The sequence below is a fragment of the Barbus barbus genome (assembly GCF_936440315.1).
Source record: "Barbus barbus genome assembly, chromosome: 14".
Lineage (NCBI taxonomy): Eukaryota > Metazoa > Chordata > Actinopteri > Cypriniformes > Cyprinidae > Barbus > Barbus barbus.
This window is the reverse complement of record NC_136742.1, coordinates 19398887-19424380: the sequence shown is the minus strand read 5'-3', so window position 1 is coordinate 19424380 and position 25494 is coordinate 19398887. Positions and strand designations below refer to the sequence as shown.

Here is a 25494-nt window from a genome sequence, read left to right as displayed (position 1 = left end):
CCTGTCACAGCTTACGACTCACACACATCAACTTCATGATCAGTGGCTCCCTACAGTATATTGAGGGTAGATGGGGAGAAGTGAAAATGCTTTGACATCACGAATGACAGGATGGCTTATGTTTTAATGGGAAAATGATGTGTTTATATTATCGATAAACATTAACTATAAAGCTTGAAGCTTACTGAACATGGTCTTCTGGGGGTCTTTACCCGTGATGCAGTGCTGCAGTGTATGGGAACCTTATTTTTCATGATTTTATTAACACTTAATAATAACACTTTACATTTGTTTCTTTGTTTTCCCAAAGTATCTCACATGCCTAAAGACTTCCAGGTCTCTGACAGACAAACTATCTTTTGATGTTGGCCTTCAAGAGGATTCAACTGGTAACCACATCAGTATTTTTTATTAATATTTTTGAAAACAAAAAATAAATAAATATATATATATATATATATATATATATATATATTTCTATTAGCTTCCTTTTTATTTCAGTTTTAGTCATTTTAGTACTTAATCTTCAGTGTATTTTAATGTAGATTTATTTGACCAATTAACAAAAAATAAGTTAACAATAACATAACTGAACAACATCATATTTAAAATAGGCAATGCACTTTATAGGTGGGCTTCATTTTTTAATGAATTATCCCTTTCAGGCCTATTTCCGGCTGTGATTGACATTAGAACCATAGGTAACAGATGCAGTGCTAGGACTACTTCCCAAGCTTTGAGAAGAGATCCAAAATTAAACATAGATATCTTACTATTTTTGTGTATTGTGTCACTCAGAATAGAGGAACATGAATATCAGTATCAACATCTAAGTTTGTAAACACCAGAAAGGTCTTATAGGTGATCTCAGTTCATCAAGGTCAAAGGTCGATTGAATTATTGACAGCTGTAGGACATTGATAACCTGTTATTTACATCTGATCAGTTTCCTCTAACTGATGATTTGTACTATTAAAGGGGAAGCTTGTTGGTGGACAATTCACCCGGCATCCAAGCAGAGGTCAGAGGGTGAGAAAGTGCGCATTGGAGATGACCTCATCTTGGTCAGCGTGTCCTCTGAGAGGTACCTGGTGAGTACCTGGCGTGTGCAATGCAGAAATTTCCATACAATACCAAGTCATAGTAAACATGTCTTTCAAGCTCCACTAAAACACAGTATAAACAGTCCATCCAACTCATGTGCTACAGTATATTCAAGTCTTCTGAAGTCTTACAATAGTTTTGTGTAAGTAACAGACTGAATTTCTCTTATCTAGAATTGACAAATGGTTAGTTAATTTTTAATGTTGTTTATTAATGTTTAATGGGCTTTTCATCCTTTTGGGAGCTTGACAGGTGTAGTCCTTACAAATTGCCATTGTGTGGAAAATTTTGGCTAATCTATTCCTTTAATGAATTCAGGCCCCCACAGCCATCGTTTAAAATTTCTCAGATAAACTTTTAACATTAATGCAAATGGTAACTTGGTCTCTAGAAAAAAATAAACGAAAAAGAAAAGTTCTTCCATAATTTCTCATTTCATTTGTGCCTGGCAAGACGGCTACGACAGATGTGCTGACAGTTAATATACCTCTTTCATACAGAGGGAGACCATCAGGTATAATCAAGTAAGTTGTCATGGTGACGTGCTCGGCCTTCCAACAGAGTGCTGAGTTCCTCTAGATGTACAGGAGGAGAATGGACGCACTGAGAGACAAAAAGGCAGACGTTTCAGAAATATAGGATTATATTTGACTGACCAGGTGCAAATTATGAGTAACTTGGGGGGTCTAAATCCCCTAATAAAGTAATGTTAAAGCTGAATATTCAGCATCCTTTACTCCAGTCTTTAGTGTCACACGGTCCTTCAGAATTAATTCTAAAATGCTGATTTTCTGCTCAAAAAACATATTATTATTAATGTTGAAAACAGTTGTGCTGCTTAATATTTTATTTGGAAACCCTTATTGATGAATAAAAAGTTCAAACGTACAGTTTATTTGAAATAGAAATATTGATAGCACTGTAAATGTCTTTACTGTCTCTTTTGATCAATTAAATGCAGCCTTGCTGAATAAAAGTATTAAATTTCTTTAAAAAAATCTTACTCAAACTTTGAACGGTAGTGTACATTTCAACGAATATAATTTGACACATTACATAAGTCCTTTAAAAATTCCTCAGAAATAGTTCATACCCCTGAGAGTCATTGTATAATTCAGATAACAGAATAACAGAATCCCAGTTTGTTTAGGTCAGTTGCATTGTTTTTGTTCCAGCTATGAATTAACTGAAGTCTCTTGGAACGGATTGCAGAGCTGCTTATGCAGAGTTAGTGTTTGTAGTCCTGGGAAAGACAGTCGCTGTTTGTGTTTTCTAGACAGTAATCTTTTAAAAACAGATTTGTAACTCATCTGCTGACAACACAGACAGGCTGGCAGCATCAAGGCCACATGCCAGTATCTCTTTTCCTGTTCTCCTTTGCTATATCTCTTTCTCTCTGTCTCCCTCACTCACTGCCTTCCTCTTTTTTTTAGATTCTACAAGTTTATTCAAGCAAAACACACATGCATAGGTAGTTTGGTAAAACACTTGTCTTTCCCTCTTTTGTAGCACCTCTCCATCTCCAATGGAAGTATTCAAGTGGATGCTTCATTTATGCAAACACTGTGGAACGTTCAGCCTACCTGCTCCAGAAGCAACATGGTAGTGGGTGAGTTCAAAAATCTAAATGTATTACTTTTGTCTTGCTTTACTAGTGTTAAGAGCACAATTGATGTTAGGAATTGTCTCACTGTTCCCTTGCCTCTGTAGGATTTCTTCTGGGTGGGCATGTGACACGCTTGTTCCATGGGCACGACGAGAGCCTCACCATACCAGGATCCGAGCAAAGCCAAGAGCAACAGAGGTGAATCTATCGATCTGTCGATCTGTCGATCTATTGCTCTGACATGACATTATGACATTATTTCCTATAGAGTGGTGAACTATGAGACCGGCAAAGGAGGGTCCAAGGCCAGGTCTTTATGGAGACTGGAGCCTCTTCGGATAAGGTGAAATCAAACACTTACTTACTTACTTTTGTGCATGCACACAAACACACACCCTTTGGGTTGCAGTGAACTGCAGTAAATTTTTGATTACCCAGACTTGTTGTTCCTCCTCTGTCTTTTCCAATTATGCCCAAAAGGGTAGTTCAAAGTCAGGTCAGTAAGCAGTGCATCAAATCCATGACTGTTAGAAAATCGAAAAATTTCCTAATCTTCTGCAAAGGCCTATCGATTGATTAAGCATTAAAATGGTTAACAACTCATAATGGATTGTATGGAAAATGAAAAAGATGCATATTCACAGGGTAGTCTTTTTCTTGAATTGTAGCTGGAGCGGGAGTCACATCAGATGGGGTCAGCCCTTCCGCCTCCGCCATCTCTCCACCGGTCACTACCTGGGCCACACAGTGGACAATGGTCTGATACTGCTGGACAGAGAGAAGTCTGACACCACCGCAACAGCCTTCTGTTTCCGGTCAAGCAAGGTTTGATCCATTTAATTTAAAGTTGTCCATAGATTAAAAAAATAGAAGTTAAACTCAACCGACAGCATTTTCAGCATAATGTTGATTACCAAAACTTATTTTGATTGGATTACATCGAAGTGAATGGGCCATTGGTAAACGTTAAAGTACCCACTGTTTCAAGACACAATATAGTGTATGTGTTAACACGAATTTAGTATTAAAACAATTCTTGCGTTTTTTGTATAAAGTTGCATCCAGTTTGACTATTTTATAAAATTATACCCTAGTAAAATGTAATAAATATAAAATACATTTATTTCATACTAAGTATAGTTCAAATCTATTAACATATTTACTGACAAATTGCTCAAATTACTGCAAAAAATTAAATTATAACTAAAAAACTTTATTTGGAGTGCTACTTGTGTACAATGTATATTTCTTTTTATTAAGCCTAAAATGTGTTTTAATGTAACTGTAATGTAATGTGTTTTGAATTTGGATTGTCTGATCTTTGAATAAAATAATCCAAGCTATTTAAAGTGTACCTGAATTATACTTAGTTCCACTTAGCACAATCAAATATACTTGTATAAGTATATTTAATTATATATGTTTATACTAGTGTATATATAGTTGGACCTCAGCACTACTTCCGCACAATTAAAGTGCATTAAGCACAAAATTAGTTGTTCCAGTTGTTGAAGTATACCAGCTTAGTATACAGGTCCTTCTCAAAAAATTAGCATATTGTGATAAAGTTAATTATTTTCTGTAATGTACTGATAAACATTAGACTTTCATATATTTTAGATTCATTACAACACAACTGAAGTAGTTGGAGCCTTTTATTGTTTTAATATTGATGATTTTGGCATACAGCTCATGAAAACCCAAAATTCCTATCTCAAAAAATTAGCATATTTCATCCGACCAATAAAATATTTTTTTTTTGCTAATTTTTTGAGATAGGAATTTTGGGTTTTCATGAGCTGTATGCCAAAATCATCAATATTAAAACAATAAAAGGCTTGTACTACTTCAGTTGTGTTGTAATGAATCTAAAATATATGAAAGTCTAATGTTTATCAGTACATTACAGAAAATAATGAACTTTATCACAATATGCTAATTTTTTGAGAAGGACCTGTATAAAAATACCCTGCAATTGTACTTTTGGTAAAGTAAATAAATATGTACATGTAAATGTATTTGTAGTATACTTAGCATAAAATGAATGTATTTCAGAAACATTTTAGTGTATTTATTTTTCACTAGTGTAAGCTTCACATTTTTATTGTTAAATTCCCCCCAAAAATGTCCACTGTAAATGCCTCATCCTGATTTTTATTTTCCTTTTTTTTTTTTTTTACACTAATCAACATTATGACTCAGCTTAACTAGTACTGAACCAGTAACATTCCTTAAATTGAATAAAAAAATAAGTAAATCGGATGAATCAATGACTTTCAGAGTTACATCGCATCAGCTGTTGGACAAATTGGCTTAATTAGATTGTAGCCCTGCTAGTCAGTGCTTAGACCCTGTAATTGCTACATCTGTTTCCCAATTACTAATCTTCAGTGCATTATTACTGTATGTTGGAGTTTCATTAGCCTTCCTCTGCTGCAACAAGCCGAGAAGTCACAAACCCAGCTGTCCTACTGTCTATGTGATCTCAATAACACTTAAAATAGGCTCACAAAATTTTTGACTGTGACTGTCCAAACTAAACAAATGACAATAGTTGGCACAGCAATGGCAGGACTCATTTAATTTGCCTTTCCCTTTGCAGGAAAAGATTGACTCCGGCCCAAAGCGTGATATTGATGGTATGGGGGTCGCAGAGATCAAATATGGCGATTCGGTCTGCTTCATCATGCATGTGTCCACGGGCCTGTGGTTGTCCTACCAGGCGCCTGATGCCAAATCTTCTCGCCTGGGACCACTGAAGAGAAGGGTAAGAGATAGTGCCCTTGTGGTCACGATTACATGATTAAAACAACTTTGAATGGCACGTACATCTTTAATGACATCATGTGCTGTAAATTATGATCCCATTAAAGATTATGGGGCTCACAGGATGGTCTAATGTTGGCTCAAGCTTAACCGCAGTGGCTTCTGTGTAGAGTGTAGGATATATGAGGCCATGGTTTAAATGTGATAATGAGGTAGGCATGGTGACAGTGTGTTTTTGGGGAGTGGTCAGGATTACACGTTCACATGGACTGCACATCTTTCCAGCGCTGTGGTATGCAGCTTAACTCTGGGCTAAAGGCCAGAAAAAGCATGCCACCTTAACGCACAGCCCAGGGAGCCAAAGTCGTAACTTTGGTGACACTTGATTCGATTTTCACTTTGAAAATATTGAACCACTCTTTCATTTTTTGTAGCTTATGAAGTCTGCTGGACAGACTCTGCCATTCATGTCAGGAGGAGGTGCCAAGTTGAAGATAAAACCCCAAGAAAATCCGTCCAATTGCTGTAGAAAAGAACTGATAAATACAGCAAGCGTTGACAAGGACACTTTTAGGATGTGCATTAATCACAAAACATTAAGCAATATTTTCAAAATTGTTAATAATAAGAAATGTTTCTTGAGCATTAAATCAGCATATTAGAGTATTTTCTGAAGGATCGTGTGACACTGAAGGCTGCTGAAAATTCAGCTTTTCCATCATAGGAGTGAATTAGATTAAGTATAAAATAAAAACAATTTTAATTTGTGATATCTCATAATATTACTATTTTAGCAAAATATTTTTTCAAATAAATATGACATTGACATGACATTTTAAAAAATATTATCGACTTTTGAACAGTAGTGTATTATAGCAACATTGGTGATGGATCGAGTGACCTGCATAATCTGATATATTGTGGTGTAAAAAATTCTGGGTCCAAATTTAAAATCTGGGATGCACGACTGAATTAAAACATAAAAAATATTACAAGGTAAAATAAAAAATTTATTCAGATTCTGCAATAGTATCCAGGTCAGATTTCATTAAGGAAAAAAAATGTTTAATGGTTTGAGATCAGTTCCAAGTCAGCTGTTAATTTACATTTACGATGTGTGCAGGCTGTCCTGTCTCTTGAGGGCCATATGGATGACGGGCTGACTCTGCAGCTTTGCCAGCACGAGGAGTCCCGGGCGGCTCGCATCATTCGTAATACCACTCGCCTCTTCACTCAGTTCATCAGGTACAGCAGACCTCAAATGCAGCCTAGTACAATATAAACTTTCGTCCCATCATAAATGAGTGCCATTTGGAACAAGAACACTGCAAGACTAGTGCATTATTAAATTTCTTATGTTTAGTATTAAAATATTTAAGCATTAAATAATTATTGCAATAAATATTTCTATTTTTAATATTACTTTCTTTGTCTCAGGGGTCTGGATGGTTTGAATGGGGAGAAAACTACAGAGGTGACACTGCCTGTGTGTGAAGTGCTGCAGACACTAAACGACCTCATCGTGTACTTCCAGCAGCCTGACTCTGAGCTCGAACATGAGGAGAAACAGAGGCAGCTCCGATCTCTCATCAAGCGCCAAGATCTCTTCAAAGAAGAGGTTAAATACAACTGAAATGTGTCATATTGGACTCATAATAATTCATACAAATGTACAGGCTGACACTTATTATGATTATTTTAGGGAATGCTAACCCTGGTCTCGCACTGCATCGATCGTCTAAATGTGTACAACAGTGCTGCTGAGTTCGAGGAGTTAGCAGGCGAGGAGGCCGGAGAGGCCTGGAAGGACATTCTCAATCTCCTCTATGAGCTTCTGGGTAAGAATTCAATCACACGTCCGCAGCCTTCAGCTGTTCACCGAGGGTGATGATGGAGAAACATGACAGTTATTAGAGGCAGTTAAACAGCAATTCTATTCTCTTTTATCACCTTGTTGTTGACTCCCAGATTTATGAAGGGCAAACCTACAGTTAGAAAAAGAGGACCTTGTTCAAGATATTAAAAGTTCAGATCGAAGCAAAATTATTTTAGAAATCTTATGACCATTTCCTTTCTGCTACCGTTTCAAATTTTCTCCTGAAGCATTTTTTAATACTACTTCTATAGAGTGCTGCAGAGACCAACACAATAGTTAGCATCATCCTAGTTCCCTTGTCAAAAAGTCAATACAATAATTTTTTCATTGGCTTTTGGATTATTGCAGAAAATAAACTCTGTGTGTAAAAAACGTTTATTTCTATCTTGTTTTGGTGATCAAGATAATCTTCGCAAATGAACACTTGACCTTTAAAGCCTAAATACTAGAAGTAAAAAGCTAAAGTTAGGCTATAAACAAACTACCGCATATGCATTATTTTAATGTCCCCAACATTAAGTTTGTGACAACGCTATTTTAAAATCTAGTGGCTTGAGATTTTTTTTAGAATAGTTTGCTAGAATGCATAATTATAAGGCTGTAAAAGTGTAGATTAGTTTTCCCGTTTGACGTGATGATGTTTAGGGCCAGATTGCGGTAGCCAAACCGTCTTTTGGCGTTAAAAATAGTACTGTCAGGATTATATGGAATTGCGCTCTAACACTAATTTGCCCTTTTTAGTAAATCTGGTTCTTTATGTTCTTGACATCCTCTGCAGTCCCATTTAGCCAGTTGTTAGAGATGTAAAAATCATGAGTGGGTATTTCTGATATATTTGCTATTGTAGGCTTGTTGTAGCACAGACCCATTCACATTGGCTTTGGGGCGATGGAACAGGATCAAGTTTTTTTTGGACTCTATTTAGCGTTTGAATTTTGTTTGAAATGTTAACATCGCATAAGGATCCAGTGAGCGTGAAGGCTCTTCTCGGTTCACCTTGACTGGCTTGTTCTGAATTTTGCCTGCTCAGAGTCGTTGAGGTCACCCTCGAGAGGTGCCGTGCTGAGTGTGTCTGGCAACAGTAGCATGATACATTATGCTGGTGACAACAGACAGTTTTTAACATCTCCATGCGGATGCATTTGCTGCCTCAGAAAACAGCTCTTTTTGGGGTGTTTGGGCTTCAAAACTGCCTAGACAATCTCTCCACAATGTGCATTTAGCTCTGGGCTTGAGTTTGATTGATTGCTCTCTGGGAAATACACTCTAGTTTAAGATTACTTCCATTTAGTATTTTACTCAAACCGGAGGTGCATTCATTTCAGAATATCACTACTTTGGTGGGAAACCTTGTTTGAAGGATAGCGAAAGGGATTTGCAGGTGTTAATGTTACACAGTTATTCTTTCATACCTCACACTGAGCTTATTGCCATTGATTTTTGTCCATTAGCCGCTCTGATTCGAGGCAACAGGACCAACTGCACACAGTTCTCTCGCAAGCTGGATTGGCTGGTCAGCAAGCTAGAGCGATTGGAGTCCTCATCAGGTAAATACCACTATACGTCAAGTCGGACACATATATTAGCACTGATTACAGAGGTTTTATACATTAACCAGTCTGTCTTGCGTAGACATAAACTGAGTGATCAACCATCAGCATCTGCACAGATCAATGATTTTAGCTCAAGCTCCGTGTCACAGCAGTATTACAGATGCATAGGAACAGTAGATAATTTTCATTAAAAAATCTATAGTAATTTGCTTAACTCTCTGCTATCTGATTATATACAAAAATATCTCAAATTAGAATATCGTGAAAAAGGTCAATATTTTTTGTCACTCATTTCAGAAAGTGAAACCCATATATTATATAGATTCATTACACAGAGTGAAATATTTCAAGCCTTTATTTCTTGAAATTTTGATGATTATGGCTTACCCAAATGAAAACCCAAAATTCAGTGTCTCAGAAAATTAGAATATTACATAAGATCAATAAAGGATATTTTAAACAGAAATGTCACGCTTCTGAAAAGTATGTTCATTTCTATGCACTCAATACTTGGTTGGGCCTCCTTTTGCATGAATTACTGCATCAATGTGACGTGGCATGGAGGCAATCAGCCTGTGGCACTGCTCAGGTGTAATGGAAGCCCAGGTTGCTTTGATAGCGGCCTTCAGGTCAACTGCATTGTTGGGTCTGGTGTCTCTCATCTTCCTCTTGACAATACCCCATAGATTCCTAATGGGGTTCAGGTCAGGTGAGTTTGCTGGCTAATCAAGCACAGTAACACCATGGCCATTGAACCAGCTTTTGGTACATTTGGCAGTGTGGGCAGGTGCCAAGTCCTGCTGGAAAATGAAATCAGCATCTCCATAAAGCTTGTCAGCAGAAGGAAGCATGAAGTGCTCCAAAATTTTCTGGTAGATGGCTGCGTTGACTGTGGACTTCAGAAAACACAGTGGACCAAAACTAGCAGATGACATGACAGCCCAAATCATCACTGACTGTGGAAACTTCACACTGGACTTCAAGCAACATGGATTCTGTGCCTCTCCACTCTTCCTCCAGACTCTGGGACCTTGATTTCCAAATGAAATGCAAAATTTACTTTCTTCTGAAAAGAAGACTTTGGAGAGCAACAGTCCAGTTCTTTTTCTCCACAGCCCAGGTAAGACGCTTCTGAAGTTGTCTCTGGTTCAGAAGTGGCTTGGTAGCCCTTTTCCTGAAGACGTCTGAGCGTGGTGACTCTTGATGCACTGACTCCAGATTCAGTCCACTCCTTGTGAAGCTCTCACAAGTGTTTGAATCAGCTTTGCTTGACAGTATTCTCAAGCTTGCGGTCATCCCTGTTGCTTGTGCACCTTTTCCTACCCAAATTCTTCTTTCCAGTCAACTTTGCATTTAATATGCTTTGATACAGCACTCTGTAAACAGCCACACCTTTCAGTAATGACCCTCTGTGACTTACCCTCTTAGTCGAGGGCGTCAATGTTTGTCTTCTGGATCATTGCCAAGTCAGCAGTCTTCCCCATTATTGTGGTTTCAAAGAACAAGAGATACCCGGAATTTATACCGTAGGGCTGGTCATTAATTGAAACTCAAATATAAATATTCTAATATTTTGAGATACTGATTTTTGAATTTCATGAGCTGTAAGCTCTAATCATCAAAATTAAAACAAACAACTTTTGAAATGTTTTACTTTATATGTAATGAATCTAAAATATATGAAAGTTTCACTTTTTGAAATAAATTACAAGAAAAAATGAACTTTCATGATATTCTAATTTTTTTAGATGTACCTGTAATGCCTTTATCATTCCTTGCGTTTACTGTGATGCAATATTAATAAAGCAATTCTATACAGGTATTTTAGAGGTGCTTCACTGTATCTTAATCGAGAGTCCAGAATCTCTGAACATCATCCAGAAGGCCCACATCAAATCCATTATTTCTCTGCTGTACAAGCATGGACGCAACCACAAGGTCAGCATTAGCTGTTTCTACACACACGCACAAACACAGATGAGTGTGGAATATAAAGGATATTGCTGACCATCCAGAGACTTAAGATGGAAACTAATACCTGCCACCCTGAATACTATAAATATTATATGAAGAGCTGAAATGTTCTAGTTCTAAAATGTAGAGTAAATCTGTATATTTCTGTATTATGGGGAGATATAAACTACCATTCAAAACTAAACGGTTGGTGAGATTTTTAATGTTTTTGAAACAAGTCTCTTATGCTCACCAAAGGTGCCTTTATTTTATCACAAATACAGTAAAACTGTTTTCTATTTTAATATATTTTAAATCTTAATTCTTTCTGTGGTAGTAAAGCAACCAGCAGCCTTTACTCCATTCGTCAATGTCCCAAGATCATCATTCCAGAAAAATATTTTTTTGTAACATTATAAATGTCTTTACCTCTCAAATGTTTGAGGTCAGGAAAATTAAATTGATCAAAAGGTACTCTAACTTCATATAATTAAAAATTTGCTTATACTTCACAAGGGATTTAGGTAGTATGACCATTCCTCTTCTTCCCAGACATGTCCTTAACGAAATTGCTAAACTGCCCTTAATGACCCAGGTTTGGCTTAGTTTTCCTATTATAATTTTTTTCAGAAAAACCTGGACATTTTAAGCAGTTTTGAAATCCCGGCCAGGACATGTCTGGGAAAAAGAGGACACATGGTGTCACCCTAGTTTTAGTGGTGCAAACATTCAGACATTTTAACAAGGGGCAGGTGTCTACTGGTGTAGACCCTTGCTACTTGACTTGAGAATTCCTCTGTCTTATAAAATGTGGGTCATGTAAACCTCGTAAATACATTCTAGGAGCTGCACAGCATGTTATGCTAGCAAACACACTCAAGTATGCACTTGAGAATATACAGGCATAAGACTATAAATTTGCACGTAGGTAAAATGTGCAGTATAAAATGAGTTTAAAGCAATAAACAACTACATTGTTAAAATGTCTTCCATACTCCCTTGCAGATTCTAGATGTTCTCTGTTCCCTGTGTGTCTGCAATGGTGTGGCTGTGAGAGCCAATCAGAACTTTATCTGTGACCACCTGCTTCCCAGGAGAGACCTGCTGCTCCAGACACGATTGGTCAATGATGTCCAAAGGTAGATACACACACACAATTTTCAGAAGGTTTGTTTTTCAATAAAAGTACACTACTGTTCAAAAGTTTGGGGCTGGTAAGTTGTTTGTGAAATAGTCTCTTATGCTAATCAAGGTAGCATTTATTTGATTAAAAAAGTGGAGTGAAAACAGTAATATTGTGAAATATTATTACAATAATAGACAAAGAAAACACTAATAAAGAAAATAGTGTCAAGTTTGATTTCATGCAGACTCAAAAACTAAAAGTATTTGCCATCAGAGTACAGACCTTTTGTTTTTTTTAACAGATGTTTACACTAGATAATTTTACTACACCACAAAACAAATGCAAATAAAATTAAGAAAATAAACTTGAACCTAACTGTCATTGTCAACCTACAACCTTCTTAATGGAATTTTCTTTGTGCTAACTTGCTAATAATTGTATGCATTTATTTTGAGAATTAATTGAATGTATTTTTTTCTGTAATTCCAATGTGATCTCTGTGTTTATTTACAGTATGAGACCCAACATCTTCCTGGGCATGAGTGAGGGCTCGGCACAGTATAAGAAATGGTACTTTGAGCTGATCATCGATCAAGTAGACCACTATGTGACCAGTGAGCCCACCCACCTTCGTGTTGGCTGGGCCACCACCAAAGGCTACGCCCCCTATCCTGGGGGTGGAGAGGGCTGGGGAGGAAATGGTGTGGGTGACGATCTTTACTCCTATGGTTTTGATGGGCTTCATCTGTGGTCAGGTACTTTTAAGGCTGTTTTACCCATGTTCCTCATTGCCTGATCTAATATGACACTATGAAAAATATATGAACATGACTTTATTTGAATCCTTTTGAATCACTTTATTTGAATTTCTGATACTCTTGTTTGACAGTAGTATTCACAAAAATCTACTAAATTGTTATTCTCTTCACGTCTGACAGGGCGAATCCCACGGGCCGTGGCCTCAATTAACCAGCACTTGCTGAATTCAGACGATGTTGTGAGCTGCTGTCTGGATCTTGGAGCCCCTAGCATGTCTTTCCGAATTAATGGTCAGCCCGTTCAAGGCATGTTTGAAGACTTCAACGTAGATGGCTTCTTCTTTCCCGTCGTCAGTTTCTCTGCAGGGGTCAAGTGAGTTTCTCTAATATAAAGTACCCTGCACTGAGTAAGAGTTTTACATAAATAGTAAGAAGGAATATGGTTAGATTTAGCATACATACATTTTGATATTAATGAAGAGAACATCCTGTAGCAATCGTTCAACGTTCAGCGTAGCACTTCTGCAGTGATTATACAGGAGTTGTGCTATGTGACAAATTAACCCTTTCTTCTTTTGCACTGTATCCGCCCTAAACCACTTTGTTCAATCAACAGAGACAGACCATTACTCACTTGACTTCTCAACCAACTCCAAACAAATTAAGTAGCACCAAGACATTTTTTTGGACAACCCAGTGTTGCTATTAGGATTAATCAAGTAATTGATCATGAGTTTGAATGCCGCCTTCATGTTTTTTTTCCTCAAGGGTCCGTTTCTTGTTGGGTGGACGCCATGGAGATTTTAAGTTCCTCCCTCCAGCAGGCTATGCACCATGTTATGAAGCCCTGCTCCCTAAAGAAAAGATGCGTGTGGAGCCTGTGAAGGAGTATAAAAGAGACCTTGAGGGAGTGAGAGATCTGCTGGGCACCACAAAGTTCCTGTCTCAGGCTTCCTTCATTCCTGTTCCTGTTGACACCAGCCAGGTGAGATGATATCAGTAACTGAGTAATTCACCATGTTTTTACCCTCTATTCTACCTGTTCTCAAATTGGCATGCATGGCCATGGCAGCATAATTAATCCAAGATTAATAATAAGAATAAGAATAATTAATATTATTATTATTATTATTACAATAATAATTATTATTTGACAAATATTATTTATTATTTTGTTTACCTTTTTAAATAATAATAATAATAATAATTGTTGTTGTTATTGTTACTACTATTATTAAAAACTAGTTTTTTATTTTACAATGAAATATTACAAAAGTAATAATTCTTATATTGCCATGGCAGCATAATTAATCCAAGATTAATCAAAGATTGCGATATGGCTATAGTATACTGCTGTACTATAAAATAATAATATTATTTATATATTAATTATAATTATTTATAATAAATATATATATATATCATTTAAAATATTTTTTATACTTATATATACACAAGTATAAATAATAATTTTAAATATTATTTTATATATATATATATATATATATATATATATATATATATATATATATATATATATATATATATTACAAAAGTAATATTTTTTATGTTGTTTACTATTTGTAATAATTATTTTTCAGTTATTTGATTTATGCCGTTCAAATGTTAAATGACACATGATGCTTTGCATTTGTTGTTCTTATTCTGTTGTCTTGTGATCCAGATTGTCCTGCCTCCACATCTTGAAAATGTGCGGGACAAGTTAGCTGAGAACATCCATGAACTCTGGGGCATGAACAAAATAGAGCTTGGGTGGATGTATGGCAAGGTAGGAAAACATTTATGGGGACACTATAAAAATACTAAACAGCATGAACAGAATTTCTCAGCAGAAACACGATCGTCTCTGTATGACACAAGCACTGATATCAGGATAATTTCTTCTGTGAGACTTAAACTACTGGAGGAACCCAGAGGAGGATAATTGAGAGTCCTTGGCTGCAGCTTAAATGAATATTTAAGCATGCCAAGCAGCAACACAGCAGATGGGGATACAGATCTCATTTTCAGATAGTAAGGGCAAAAGGAAACTACTTTGATCTGGTTTTATGCCTTCCATTGATCACTACATGAGAGCAACTCCAGAAATTGCCAAGCACAATGGAAAAGCATTCTGATGACAGAGCTTTGCAGTATCACAGTAGTTAAGACAACCTTAATGAGCAGCATGCTGTCCAAGAGCTTGCCAGAAGAATGAATTATGGTTGAGTGTTCCCTTAATTCATTTATTAAGAACAAATATTTCAGAGACCCAGCTGGTCTCTTATAATCAGATTTTAATAAGACTTGGCTGGCTCAAGGTGGCATTGTTGTTAGCATGTGGGGTTACAGGACAAGATTAGCTTGGCAAGCAAAACTCTACTTTCATTCTACCACCATTATTCAATCCTAAATGCTTTAGCCTTCTCTCTCGCATCACATCAATCTAAAGAGCTTTATGGGTCATGAATTAAAGAGCGGTATTCGCTTCGGAGTGTCTGACTTAAATCATACCACTGCTCTTGCTGATTCATTCCTGTCACTGCACTGATTAATTATTTCACTTGGTAATTAATCAAATAACTGTCCAGAAATAGTTCTAAGTAGAAATGCTTAAAGGAAGAAACAGTTAAAGGAAAATGTACTTTTTAAAATGTAATTTGAAAAGCATTCTTATGTGGATTTGGTGCTCAAGAAACATTTCTTATTAATGCCAATGCCAAAAACATGCTGTTTTACCTTTCAGTTTAGACTGTGATACTTTTTTTTCAGGATTCTTAGAGTTTAAAAGAACAGCATTAATTCAAAATGTAAATCTTTTAGAAAACATAAATGTCTTTGCTGTCAACTTTGATCAGTTTAATGCATCATTGCTGATTAAAAGTACTCACTAGATTTTTTTTTAAATCTTACTGTTCTTCAAACTTTTGAATGGTGGTATACGGTATATCAGACATGAACTTATGTAAAAAGTTGGAATCAGCCTTCTGGAATCAGAAGTACAGAATAATAATATTAAAGATTACATATCTGTGAATGTTTTTACTTCTATCTATCTATCTATATATATATATATACTTCTGTAGAATTTATTGCAGTTTGCTATTTAGTTTACACTGATTTACAGATAACTTGATAATATTTGCTATTTTTCAGGTCCGAGATGACAACAAGAGACAGCACCCTTGTCTTGTTGACTTCTCTAAACTGCCAGAAACAGAAAAGAATTATAACCTGCAAATGTCAGCTGAAACTTTGAAGTGAGTATTACCGCAATGACTTGCATAAAAGGCTGTGGATAAGGCGATTATTATTAAAATGCTTATGGTAATTAAACATATGTCAGTAAATATTGATAAGCTGTGGCTGCAAAATTCATTTAATCCCAATAGACCCTCTAGACTCGGCAGTATTTAGAATGAAAAACTCAATGAGGTGTTGAACAGATTCATTTCTTTTGATAAATATTGTAATGCATTGCTTGTCTTTGACGCTTTGATTTGCATCTTTCATAAAATACTGGCCAGATTGTTTTGCTGATCATTTCCTCAGTTTTCTGAAAGTTATTCTCTTTCAGGACCCTGCTTGCTTTGGGATGCCATGTTGCACAAGTCAATATAAATGCTGAAGACGACCTGAAAAAAATGAAACTCCCCAAGAAGTAAAACCAACACACATATTGAACACAAAAACAAAAATATTTCTGTTTTAAAAATGTTTGGCCTTTTCTATCCTAATTCTTTTCTCATTTATATCCTCTTTATTAAAGCTACATGATGGCAAATGGTTATAAACCTACACCACTGGACCTTTCTGATGTGAAACTGACACCTGGTCAAGAGGTTCTAGTTGATAAACTGGCTGAAAATGCTCATAATGTTTGGGCCAAAGATCGCATTAAACAAGGATGGACCTATGGTATTCAGCAGGTAACTATGTCCTGTTCAATATTCATTAGATATGACATTGGATCTGTCCGTTTCCCTGAAGTGCATTAAGAATTATAGTAAAAACAGGAAAATTAACACCCTTACCTTTTCCATAAAGTTGTGTAGCATCATCTCTTTTGCATTTTATTCGAAGGATTTGAAAAACCGTCGTAATCCACGGCTGGTGCCATATGCTTTATTGGATGAACGCACAAAGAAATCAAACAGAGACAGTCTTCGAGAGGCCATCCGTACTCTGGTTGGATATGGATATTTCATAGACCCACCTGATCAGGAAAGTGAGTTTTAATGGTTTACTCTACACTCAGTGACTATATATATATATATATATATATACACGGTTCCCTTTCCTAAGATTTCACTCATTTCTCCATTCTGTAGCTGCTCACGTAGAGAAGGAGGGCATTGAATCCATCCGTCTCTTCCGTGTGGAGAAGACCTACGCGGTAAAGACAGGGAAGTGGTATTTTGAGTTTGAGGCACTCACTGGAGGTGACATGCGGGTGGGTTGGGCACGGCCTGGATGCAGACCTGATATGGAACTGGGACTAGATGACCAGTCCTTCGTATTTGATGGCTATAAGGTGATTATCTGATACTGTCACATTGGTCTGTTTTATTTTTGTTTTATGCTGGTACAAGGTATTTTTAGTCAGTAAATACATTCAAAATGTATAGAACAAAACAGAAGTATATTCCGATTAATCTAAATGCAGTAAGATTTTACATTCTATCACAAGATTACCTAATAATGTTTGCTAATATTATTTAAGATAAGCGATGATACATGATTTAATTGGTTTTGTTCTAATCTAAAAATCGCTCCCAGGGCCGCCGGGTTCATATGGGCAGTCATTTCTTTGGGAGGACGTGGAATAAAGGAGATGTGGTGGGCTGCATGATCAACATGGAGGACAAATCCATGATATTCACCCTGAATGGAGAGATCATAATCACCAACAAGGGATCTGAGCTCTGCTTTGCTGACTTTGAAACTGAAGATGGTAAACAGACAATAACTATCACAAACATAAAGCATATGTAAAATATCGTATATAGGCAAATCACATTTTATCAGAATGAAAGAAATAGGGCATTCATTTTTTTATTGAAGTAAATGGTCATCAAATTTCAGACCAAAATTTTTGTTCAAGCATAAATAAAAAACATGCAAAAAATACTGGGTTATACAGCTAATTTTTATTCAAGCATGTATTGAACAAATTGATAAACACTGACCATTGTCACCATAGGATTCATCCCAGTGTGCAGCCTGGGTCTTTCCCAAATTGGCCGCATGAATTTAGGAAAAGATGCTAGTACTTTTAAGTACTACACTATGTGTGGCCTTCAGGAGGGCTTTGAACCCTTTGCTGTGAACATGAATCGAGAGGTCACCATGTGGTTCAGCAAACGCCTGCCTACATTTGTTAATGTACCAGAGGACCACCCCCATATTGAGGTACATATAGATGTTTTGAATTATATCCTATTAATCTTTTAGAAAATACTGGGGTGGATTTTTTAAACTGCATCCCTTTTTTGTATTTAGGTTACTAGAATTGATGGGACTGTGGACACACCTCCATGTCTAAAGGTGACACACAAAACATATGGGACCCAGACCAGCAATGACGACATGGTCTGTTGTCGTCTAAGCATGCCTGTTGAGTTCCACTCTGGTCCTCGGAAGATCACTGATATCAATGAGGTGATCGCTGAGGACCAAAGAGCCAAGAAGGACGATGGAGGCAAGATTGCTTATGGCGACATTACAAAGGTAAAAACTATAACTCTTAATACCTTGACCTTGTTAATGCTAACCAGTGTTTACTTATACAATAATAAAATAACCTTATTGTTGTACTCATTTTATTCTTAAGTACTTCTACTCTGTGAGAGTGTTTGCTGGACAAGATCCATCATTCGTTTGGGTGGGCTGGGTGACACCAGATTACCACTACTACAGCAAACACTTCAGCCTCAGCACGGTTCGCACCGTCACTGTAACGCTGGGAGACGAGCGAGGACGTGTTCACGAGAGGTCAGAAGACTTCAAAAGACTGGTTCACACTTCCAAAAGAATCCCTACCATTTCAGACTACTGTTGTTTTCACACAGCTATTTTCACTCTACTCCAAAATATATCCCAGACATATTGGAAATTTCTCTTGATTGAATCTTGTCTTTTTGTCATCTCTTTAAATCAGTGTGAGGAGGAGTAATTGTTACATGGTCTGCACTGGGGATGTTGTCAGCAGCTCCACAGGCCGTAGTAACACTGATCTGGAGATTGGCTGCTCCATAGATCTGGCCTCAGGCCTGGTCACATTCACTGCCAATGGTAGAGATCTGCCTACTGCATACCAGGTAATCTCAACTCCTAACCTTTAACAAAATAGGACACAACAACATTGCTAGATGTAAATAACATCCAGGGCTTAAGCCTGTGTTATACTTTCCGCGTGTGCAATCCGGCCGCGTACACAGACAGCGCGGACGCGGACTACTTGTATTTATACTCAGTGGTGGAAATGGGGGGGGGGGGGGGGGGGGGGGTCCGGGGAGTGAATTTCGAGGGGGGACGGCGTTTCATTTCCAACTGGTTAGATTTATTTGAAAATTAAAATGATTTCTATATTATATCCATTCAAAAGGCTACAAAAGCGATCCCAGTTCTGCATAAACCGTAGTGCAGTGCAGACTCAACAAAATGTAGCGGGATATTTGTGTCTATGGTTTGCTGGGCAATGCCGTCTTTGATTGGCCATCAAGAGCAGACTGCAGCCAATGGAAATGCTTCTCTATTGCTGCACATGCTGCTCCTCACAGCACAGATCATGAAAGCAGACTGCAGTTTGTCATTCATTGTAACAAACAAAGTGTAGAAATAATAGATTCAGTTTGCAGTGTAGAGAGCTTCATTCACTAAAATAGAAGTTTGTGAGATCGCGATGAACTTAATGATTATAAAGAGTTTGCAAATGTGAAATTTAATTAATACAACAGATTTATACATTGTTGATTTTATTCAAAAGTTAATATAAAGCGACTTACATTTTAGGAACACTTGTCTGATCTGTTGAGAACTATTTTGTTGATGAAATAAAGTCACAGCTGAGCCACTGCGCATCTCCAAGCAAACAGCGCTGTTTCAATTATGAATGAATCTTTGTTTTTGAACAAATCTAGTGAGTCGATGATTCTATGATCCATTCATAAAGAGAGTCACTTGCTTCATTCCTTAATGAATCAGCAGTTTGAACGAATCGATTAGATGAATGATTCAGTGACAGACAGTGGCTTGCTGCCACCTACTGGGAGTTTCATTTTTAAAGTATAAATTTTAATTGTTTAATGTTTCTGTATTCAATCTCATAACATTGTTTTTATTAAATGTATTAATGCCACCTCTGAGTCTTGTTAAAAAGTCTGTAAATATTCCACATTTGTGCTCTTCTGTTCCATGCAAAGATTAATTGTTGATGCTGATTTCAGGTCTTCCTGATTGTATCTTATTATTTTAAATGAATTTATTGTTTAATTATTTATTTATTTTTTACAAAAAGTTAATCTAATTTTGGCACAACATATGACATACATTTAATAAAGATAAAAATGGCATTACAAAGGTTAAAAAAATACTTTAAGGAGTCAAACATCATCTTATAATAGTAAGTTTAATTTCTGTCATTGATCAGGTGTTCCTAATTTCTTTATTTATTTTTTTAAGTAGAAGCACTAGTGCTCCTGAAAAGAAACGTAAGTGTAGAGTCCTTAAGAATGTAATGTTACCTTTTAAAACTAATTGAAAAGGTTTTTGCAAAGTGTAAACTATTAAATATAATCTACAAATCATGCAATACTGTACCGCTAAATAAGACGTGTTTTGAGGGCTTAGCTAATCAGGCCAATGAGAGACAATCATTCTAATATTTTATGAAATCATTAGTTCATTTCACTAATCAAAGTTTTTTTGTTTGTTTTTTATTAAACACAAGAGGTCATTAATAATTATTATATTATAAGATGCACAAATTCAAACACAACGCATCTTTAATTTGGGCAGAATTGCAGGTGCCTGTCTTAATGTACAAGAAGGTTTAGAGAAAATATGACATAAGTTCTTAAATGTTTTCATAGATTATAAATGTTTTTATGATAAAATACATCCGAAAGGTAATCTAAAATTACCATTGTTAACCCCCCCCCCCTCTCCAAGTCTCCGAAAGCGTATGCTGGTGGTCCACTCCGCGGACATGTTCCATACATGCACAGTAGATTGGTTTGAACAGTAAACAAACATGTGAACAAACAATTGCCCAGAGTTATTGCATATCTGGCTGTCTTTATATTTTTTTATCAACGGATTGTACAGATTTGGGTAGCAATGAGCTTCTTCAGACAGCCTGCGCATGCGCAGTTGGTGTTTTGTAGCCTACTGACCGTGCATACTTGTCCGCGCGGTCACAAAAAATGGGAGGCACGCGGATGTCCACGTAGACCGTCCGCGCATACCCTCTGATGATTAGTTTTTATATTATATATAAACAACATATTTTTCTAAAATATATACTTGCATGTGTTTGTATTTATATATACATAATATACGAGTGTGTACTATGTATATTTATTATGTTAACAAAAACTTTTATTTTGGATGCGATTAATCACGATTAATCGTTTGACAGCACTAGTTTAAATGCATCTATTAAAATTGCAAATGAGGATTTCGGTGGCACAATCCCAGCCAATTTGTTGTTTAATTTGCAGTTGTTTAGTACTAATGTGATATCACAATTTGTAGCGCTACCCCAGTACAGTAATGGTGCAAAAACCAATAGGTGACAGAATGGCTGCGTCCAAAATCACAAGTAGGTTAAGTACTTTGCAACCATTAAAAAAGTATGTTCTCTATAGTATGAATGTGTTTATTATGAATGTAATCTGGATGTACTACATTTGTCGTGTTGTCATTATCATGTGACCTACCATTCATAACTCTTCTCCTGTGGCCTCATGGGATAGTGCAGTGTCCACTGGGCACTTCAGAATTTCGCAGGAAGTAGAAGGTCAGCTGGGTACTTTCTGCCTACTGTTTTATGAATGCTGTGATATATGTACTACTCTTTTCACATAGTATGGATAGTAGTATAGTATAGTAGGGACCCATGTTTTTTCGGATGCAGCCAATATGCCATCACTTTCAAATCTGATTTCCTTTTTAAAAGTTGACTAAATTAAGTATTTGGAATGTTATTCCCAAGTTTGGGTTGAAAGTAAGGCTTTCTACAGAGCCAGTAATGGCTAGCACAATGTAATTTTAATGAATCTCTGTGCTTTTCCAGTCTTAGTTTGCCTCAGGCTCTGATTTTGAATCAGACTCACAATGGCAAATATTTGAAAGGCTATATCATGTCTGAACAGTCTGGATTTACATTAATCCTAAGTAATGTGCAGCACTTGCTTGTCCTCGTAGAGCAAGTAAACTTATCAGAATAGATTTCATATGTTTTCTTTTGCCTTCTCTTAGGTTGAGCCTAACACTAAGCTCTTCCCTGCTGTTTTTGTTCAACCCACAAGTCCCAACCTCTTCCAGTTTGAGTTTCCAAAAATCCCAGTAAGTCTATACTATTAATGTTTTCAAGTTCTTCCATTTAAGACATTATAATTCACTGACATGGTCTGCATCAATCCTCACACAGGATGCAATGCCCCTGTCTTCAGCCATCTTTAAGAGTTTACAAAGAAACCCAGAGCCCCAGTGTCCCCCTCGTCTGGATGTGCAGACAATCGTGTCTGTGTTGTGGAGCAGAATGCCCAACACCTTCCTATCGGTGGAGACGGCCCGTGTGAGTGAGAGGCATGGCTGGGTGGTGCAGTGTCTGGAGCCCCTGCAGATGATGGGTGTTCATATCCCAGAGGAGAACAGGTGATGCATTACTCATACACTGTTTTCCACATGCAATGACTGGCAACTTTGTATTCCTGGGAATGTGACCTTTCATTGAAATAAAACCCCTTAAGTGCTCATTTGGCTCCAATGCCAGCTGGCTTGAATGAAGAGCTTAACCTATTTTCTGATTGCCACGCTGTAGGTGTATTGACATCATGGAACTATCAGAAATTGAAGATCTACGGCAGTTCCACTATCACACTTTAAAGCTCTTCTGCGCCCTTTGTGCACTGGGAAACACCCGCGTTGCTCATGCCCTCTGTAGCCATCTTGACCAATCGCAGCTCCTGTACACTATTGATAACCAGTACCTATCTGGTCAACTGCGTGAAGGCTTTTACGATGTCCTCATCAGCATTCACCTGGAGACGGGCAAAGAGGCCCATCTCATGATGAACAATGAGTTTATAATCCCAGTAACAGACGAGACGAGGAGCATCCGCCTCTTCCCTGACGACTCTAAGCGTCACTCTCTTCCTGGCGTAGGCTTGAGCACTTCACTTACCCCTCGCCTCAACTTCACCCCTCCATGTTCCATTATCCCCAAGCGCGATCAGCCTCTCTTCAGCCCTCAGATCCCTCTGGGTATCCTGAAGGAGAAAGCCATCAGTATGCTTACGGAGGCCGTGCAGGGCGGAGGCGCCCACATTCGAGATCCTGTGGGCGGAAGCGTTGAGTATCAGTTTGTGCCAATTCTCAAGCTAATTGGCACCCTGCTGATAATGGGGGCATTGACCAGCGAGGAGGTGAGGACCATCCTGCTTCTCATTGACCCCAGTGTGTTTGGGGACGGTAAAGAGGAGGAGGAGCAAACAACAGTGACGGAACAGGGAGCGGAGAAAGAGGAGGCCGCCAGTAATGAAGAGAAGGCTGTGGAGGCAGGGGAGGAGGAGAGTAAAGAGGCCAAGCAGTCCCCCAAAGGTCTTCTAGAGAAAAGCTTGCCAGAGTCGGTCAAACAGCAGGTGAGTAACTTCTTTTGTTCATTATGATTATGTTTGCATTCATATTACTTTACAATTAAGGTCCGTATTGTGGTTAAGATTTTTATCTGAAAAAGTTGTTTACAAGCTCTTGTATGCTTGCTCTTGACTTGCTATTTTTTAGCTTTAGACAGAAGAGTAATTATTTTATTACAACCCGAGTTCCAGAAATGTTGGGACGTTTTTTTAAATTTGAATAAAATGAAAACTAAAAGACTTTCAAATCACATGAGCCAATATTTTATTTACAATAGAACATAGAGAACACAACAAATGTTTAAACAGAGAAAATTTTACACTTTTATCCACTGAATGAGCTCATTTAAAATTTGATGCCTGCTACAGGTCTCAAAAAAGTTGACACAGGGGCAACCATGGGCTGAAAAAGCAAGAAATTTTGAAAAGATTCAGCTGGGAGAACATGTAGCAACTAATTAGGTTAATTGACATCAGGTCTTTTAACATGATTAGCTATAAAAGGAATATCTTATGGCCTGTTTACACCTGGTCACTTCATGCGTTTTCTCTGATCGGATATCTATCTGATTTGTTAAAACGTTTCCATTTACACTTGGCCACATAAATGTGTCTTCGCAAAACGGATATAAATCCGTTCTTTAATTCCCGCACTATATGCAAATTTAACAGTTCACCTCAATGAAAGCAATAGATATGCTCTGCATTTTATTCGTTATCAGAATTTCAATATCAGAGACTGCAACAAGAGAGAGCGCGGCGTCAGCACTGGAAAGATAGGTTAGTCTCACTACTTTTAATGAAGATGTGTTTTGAGCGTCTGTGACTTACTTTCAGTTTCATTCGTGGTAGTTTGTGCATCGGCTTGTTGAAGAGATACTCAGCTACTCATCCACGGTGATGCTTGTTGCATTAGCGCTGTAATATCTGACTATAACATACCATATAGCCTATAAAACACTCTCACACGTTTATTTTTTTTTTATATTTTGGGAGGAGTAAAATTAGCATATGTGGTTTCAACAACCAGATGCATTTACACTTGTCCAGTTTCGTCTGGAATGCGACCCAGACCACCTCCTGAAGTGGTTTGAGCGATCTCGAATGCGTTTCACGATCGGATAGCTATGTGATCAGAAAAAACGCATGAAGTGACCAGGTGTAAATAGCCCCTTAGAGAGGCAGAGTCTCTCAGAAGTAAAGATGGGTAGAGGCTCTCGAATATGTGAAAGTGCGTAAAAAGATTGTGGAATACTTAGCAATTTGACATTGAGGAACGTTGTTTTTAAAGGCTTTGCAAATCTCATCATCTACAGTGCATAACATCATCAAAAGATTCAGAGAAACTGGAGAAATCTCTGTGCGTAAGGGACAAGGCCGAAAACCTTTGTTGGATGCCCGTGGTCTTCGGGCCCTCAGACGACACTGCATCACTCATCGGCATAATTCTGTCATTGACATTAGAGGATGACACGGGAGTGGATTTTCAAACCTCTCCCATCCCACTCCCACAAAAAAATCTTGTCCTCTTCCAATACTGGAAGAATGACTGGAAGAATTCCCTCGCACTCCCGTGTTTTTTTGGCCCGGAATCTGTCAGTTACAGTAAAAATACAGTACAGATCACAGCGTGCCCAACTTAGTTGCATAAAATTTTTTGTTATTATATTGAACTGAAAGCCAGCTTAAACTATGCACAGTGTGCACTGCACACACATTAAATTTCATGTAAATCATCCATGCGAACACGTTTTCTATTTGAATTTTTTTCATTTGAAAGTAGACATTTCACTCTCTATAGATATATTTTTCATAGACGGAGTTTAGAAGTTTCTCGCTCAAGCTCACAGAGACCTAGACGGCAGAAAGCGCATCCTGTTTGCTTTAATT

General features: G+C 37.4%; 1 protein-coding gene across 1 annotated transcript in view; it reads left to right on the top strand.

The window, feature by feature from the left end:
• Positions 1-25494, top strand: part of LOC306880365 (ryanodine receptor 3-like) — a gene marked incomplete at its 5' end in the record, with an annotated part of 98693 nt that overhangs the window by 25698 nt on the left and 47501 nt on the right. Inside the window, 30 exons of the mRNA XM_079433861.1 lie at positions 311-389; positions 979-1091; positions 2614-2713; positions 2815-2908; positions 2979-3053; positions 3379-3535; positions 5283-5477; positions 6600-6721; positions 6914-7094; positions 7179-7314; positions 8804-8899; positions 10725-10843; positions 11864-11997; positions 12498-12739; positions 12923-13115; positions 13511-13727; positions 14427-14531; positions 15899-16002; positions 16320-16403; positions 16512-16671; positions 16826-16970; positions 17074-17276; positions 17522-17696; positions 17946-18154; positions 18245-18472; positions 18576-18736; positions 18903-19062; positions 22226-22312; positions 22398-22624; positions 22791-23610. Coding sequence (XP_079289987.1) covers positions 311-389; positions 979-1091; positions 2614-2713; positions 2815-2908; positions 2979-3053; positions 3379-3535; positions 5283-5477; positions 6600-6721; positions 6914-7094; positions 7179-7314; positions 8804-8899; positions 10725-10843; positions 11864-11997; positions 12498-12739; positions 12923-13115; positions 13511-13727; positions 14427-14531; positions 15899-16002; positions 16320-16403; positions 16512-16671; positions 16826-16970; positions 17074-17276; positions 17522-17696; positions 17946-18154; positions 18245-18472; positions 18576-18736; positions 18903-19062; positions 22226-22312; positions 22398-22624; positions 22791-23610 — 5121 coding nt within the window. The remainder of the gene's footprint in view (positions 1-310; positions 390-978; positions 1092-2613; positions 2714-2814; positions 2909-2978; positions 3054-3378; positions 3536-5282; positions 5478-6599; positions 6722-6913; positions 7095-7178; positions 7315-8803; positions 8900-10724; positions 10844-11863; positions 11998-12497; positions 12740-12922; positions 13116-13510; positions 13728-14426; positions 14532-15898; positions 16003-16319; positions 16404-16511; positions 16672-16825; positions 16971-17073; positions 17277-17521; positions 17697-17945; positions 18155-18244; positions 18473-18575; positions 18737-18902; positions 19063-22225; positions 22313-22397; positions 22625-22790; positions 23611-25494) is intronic.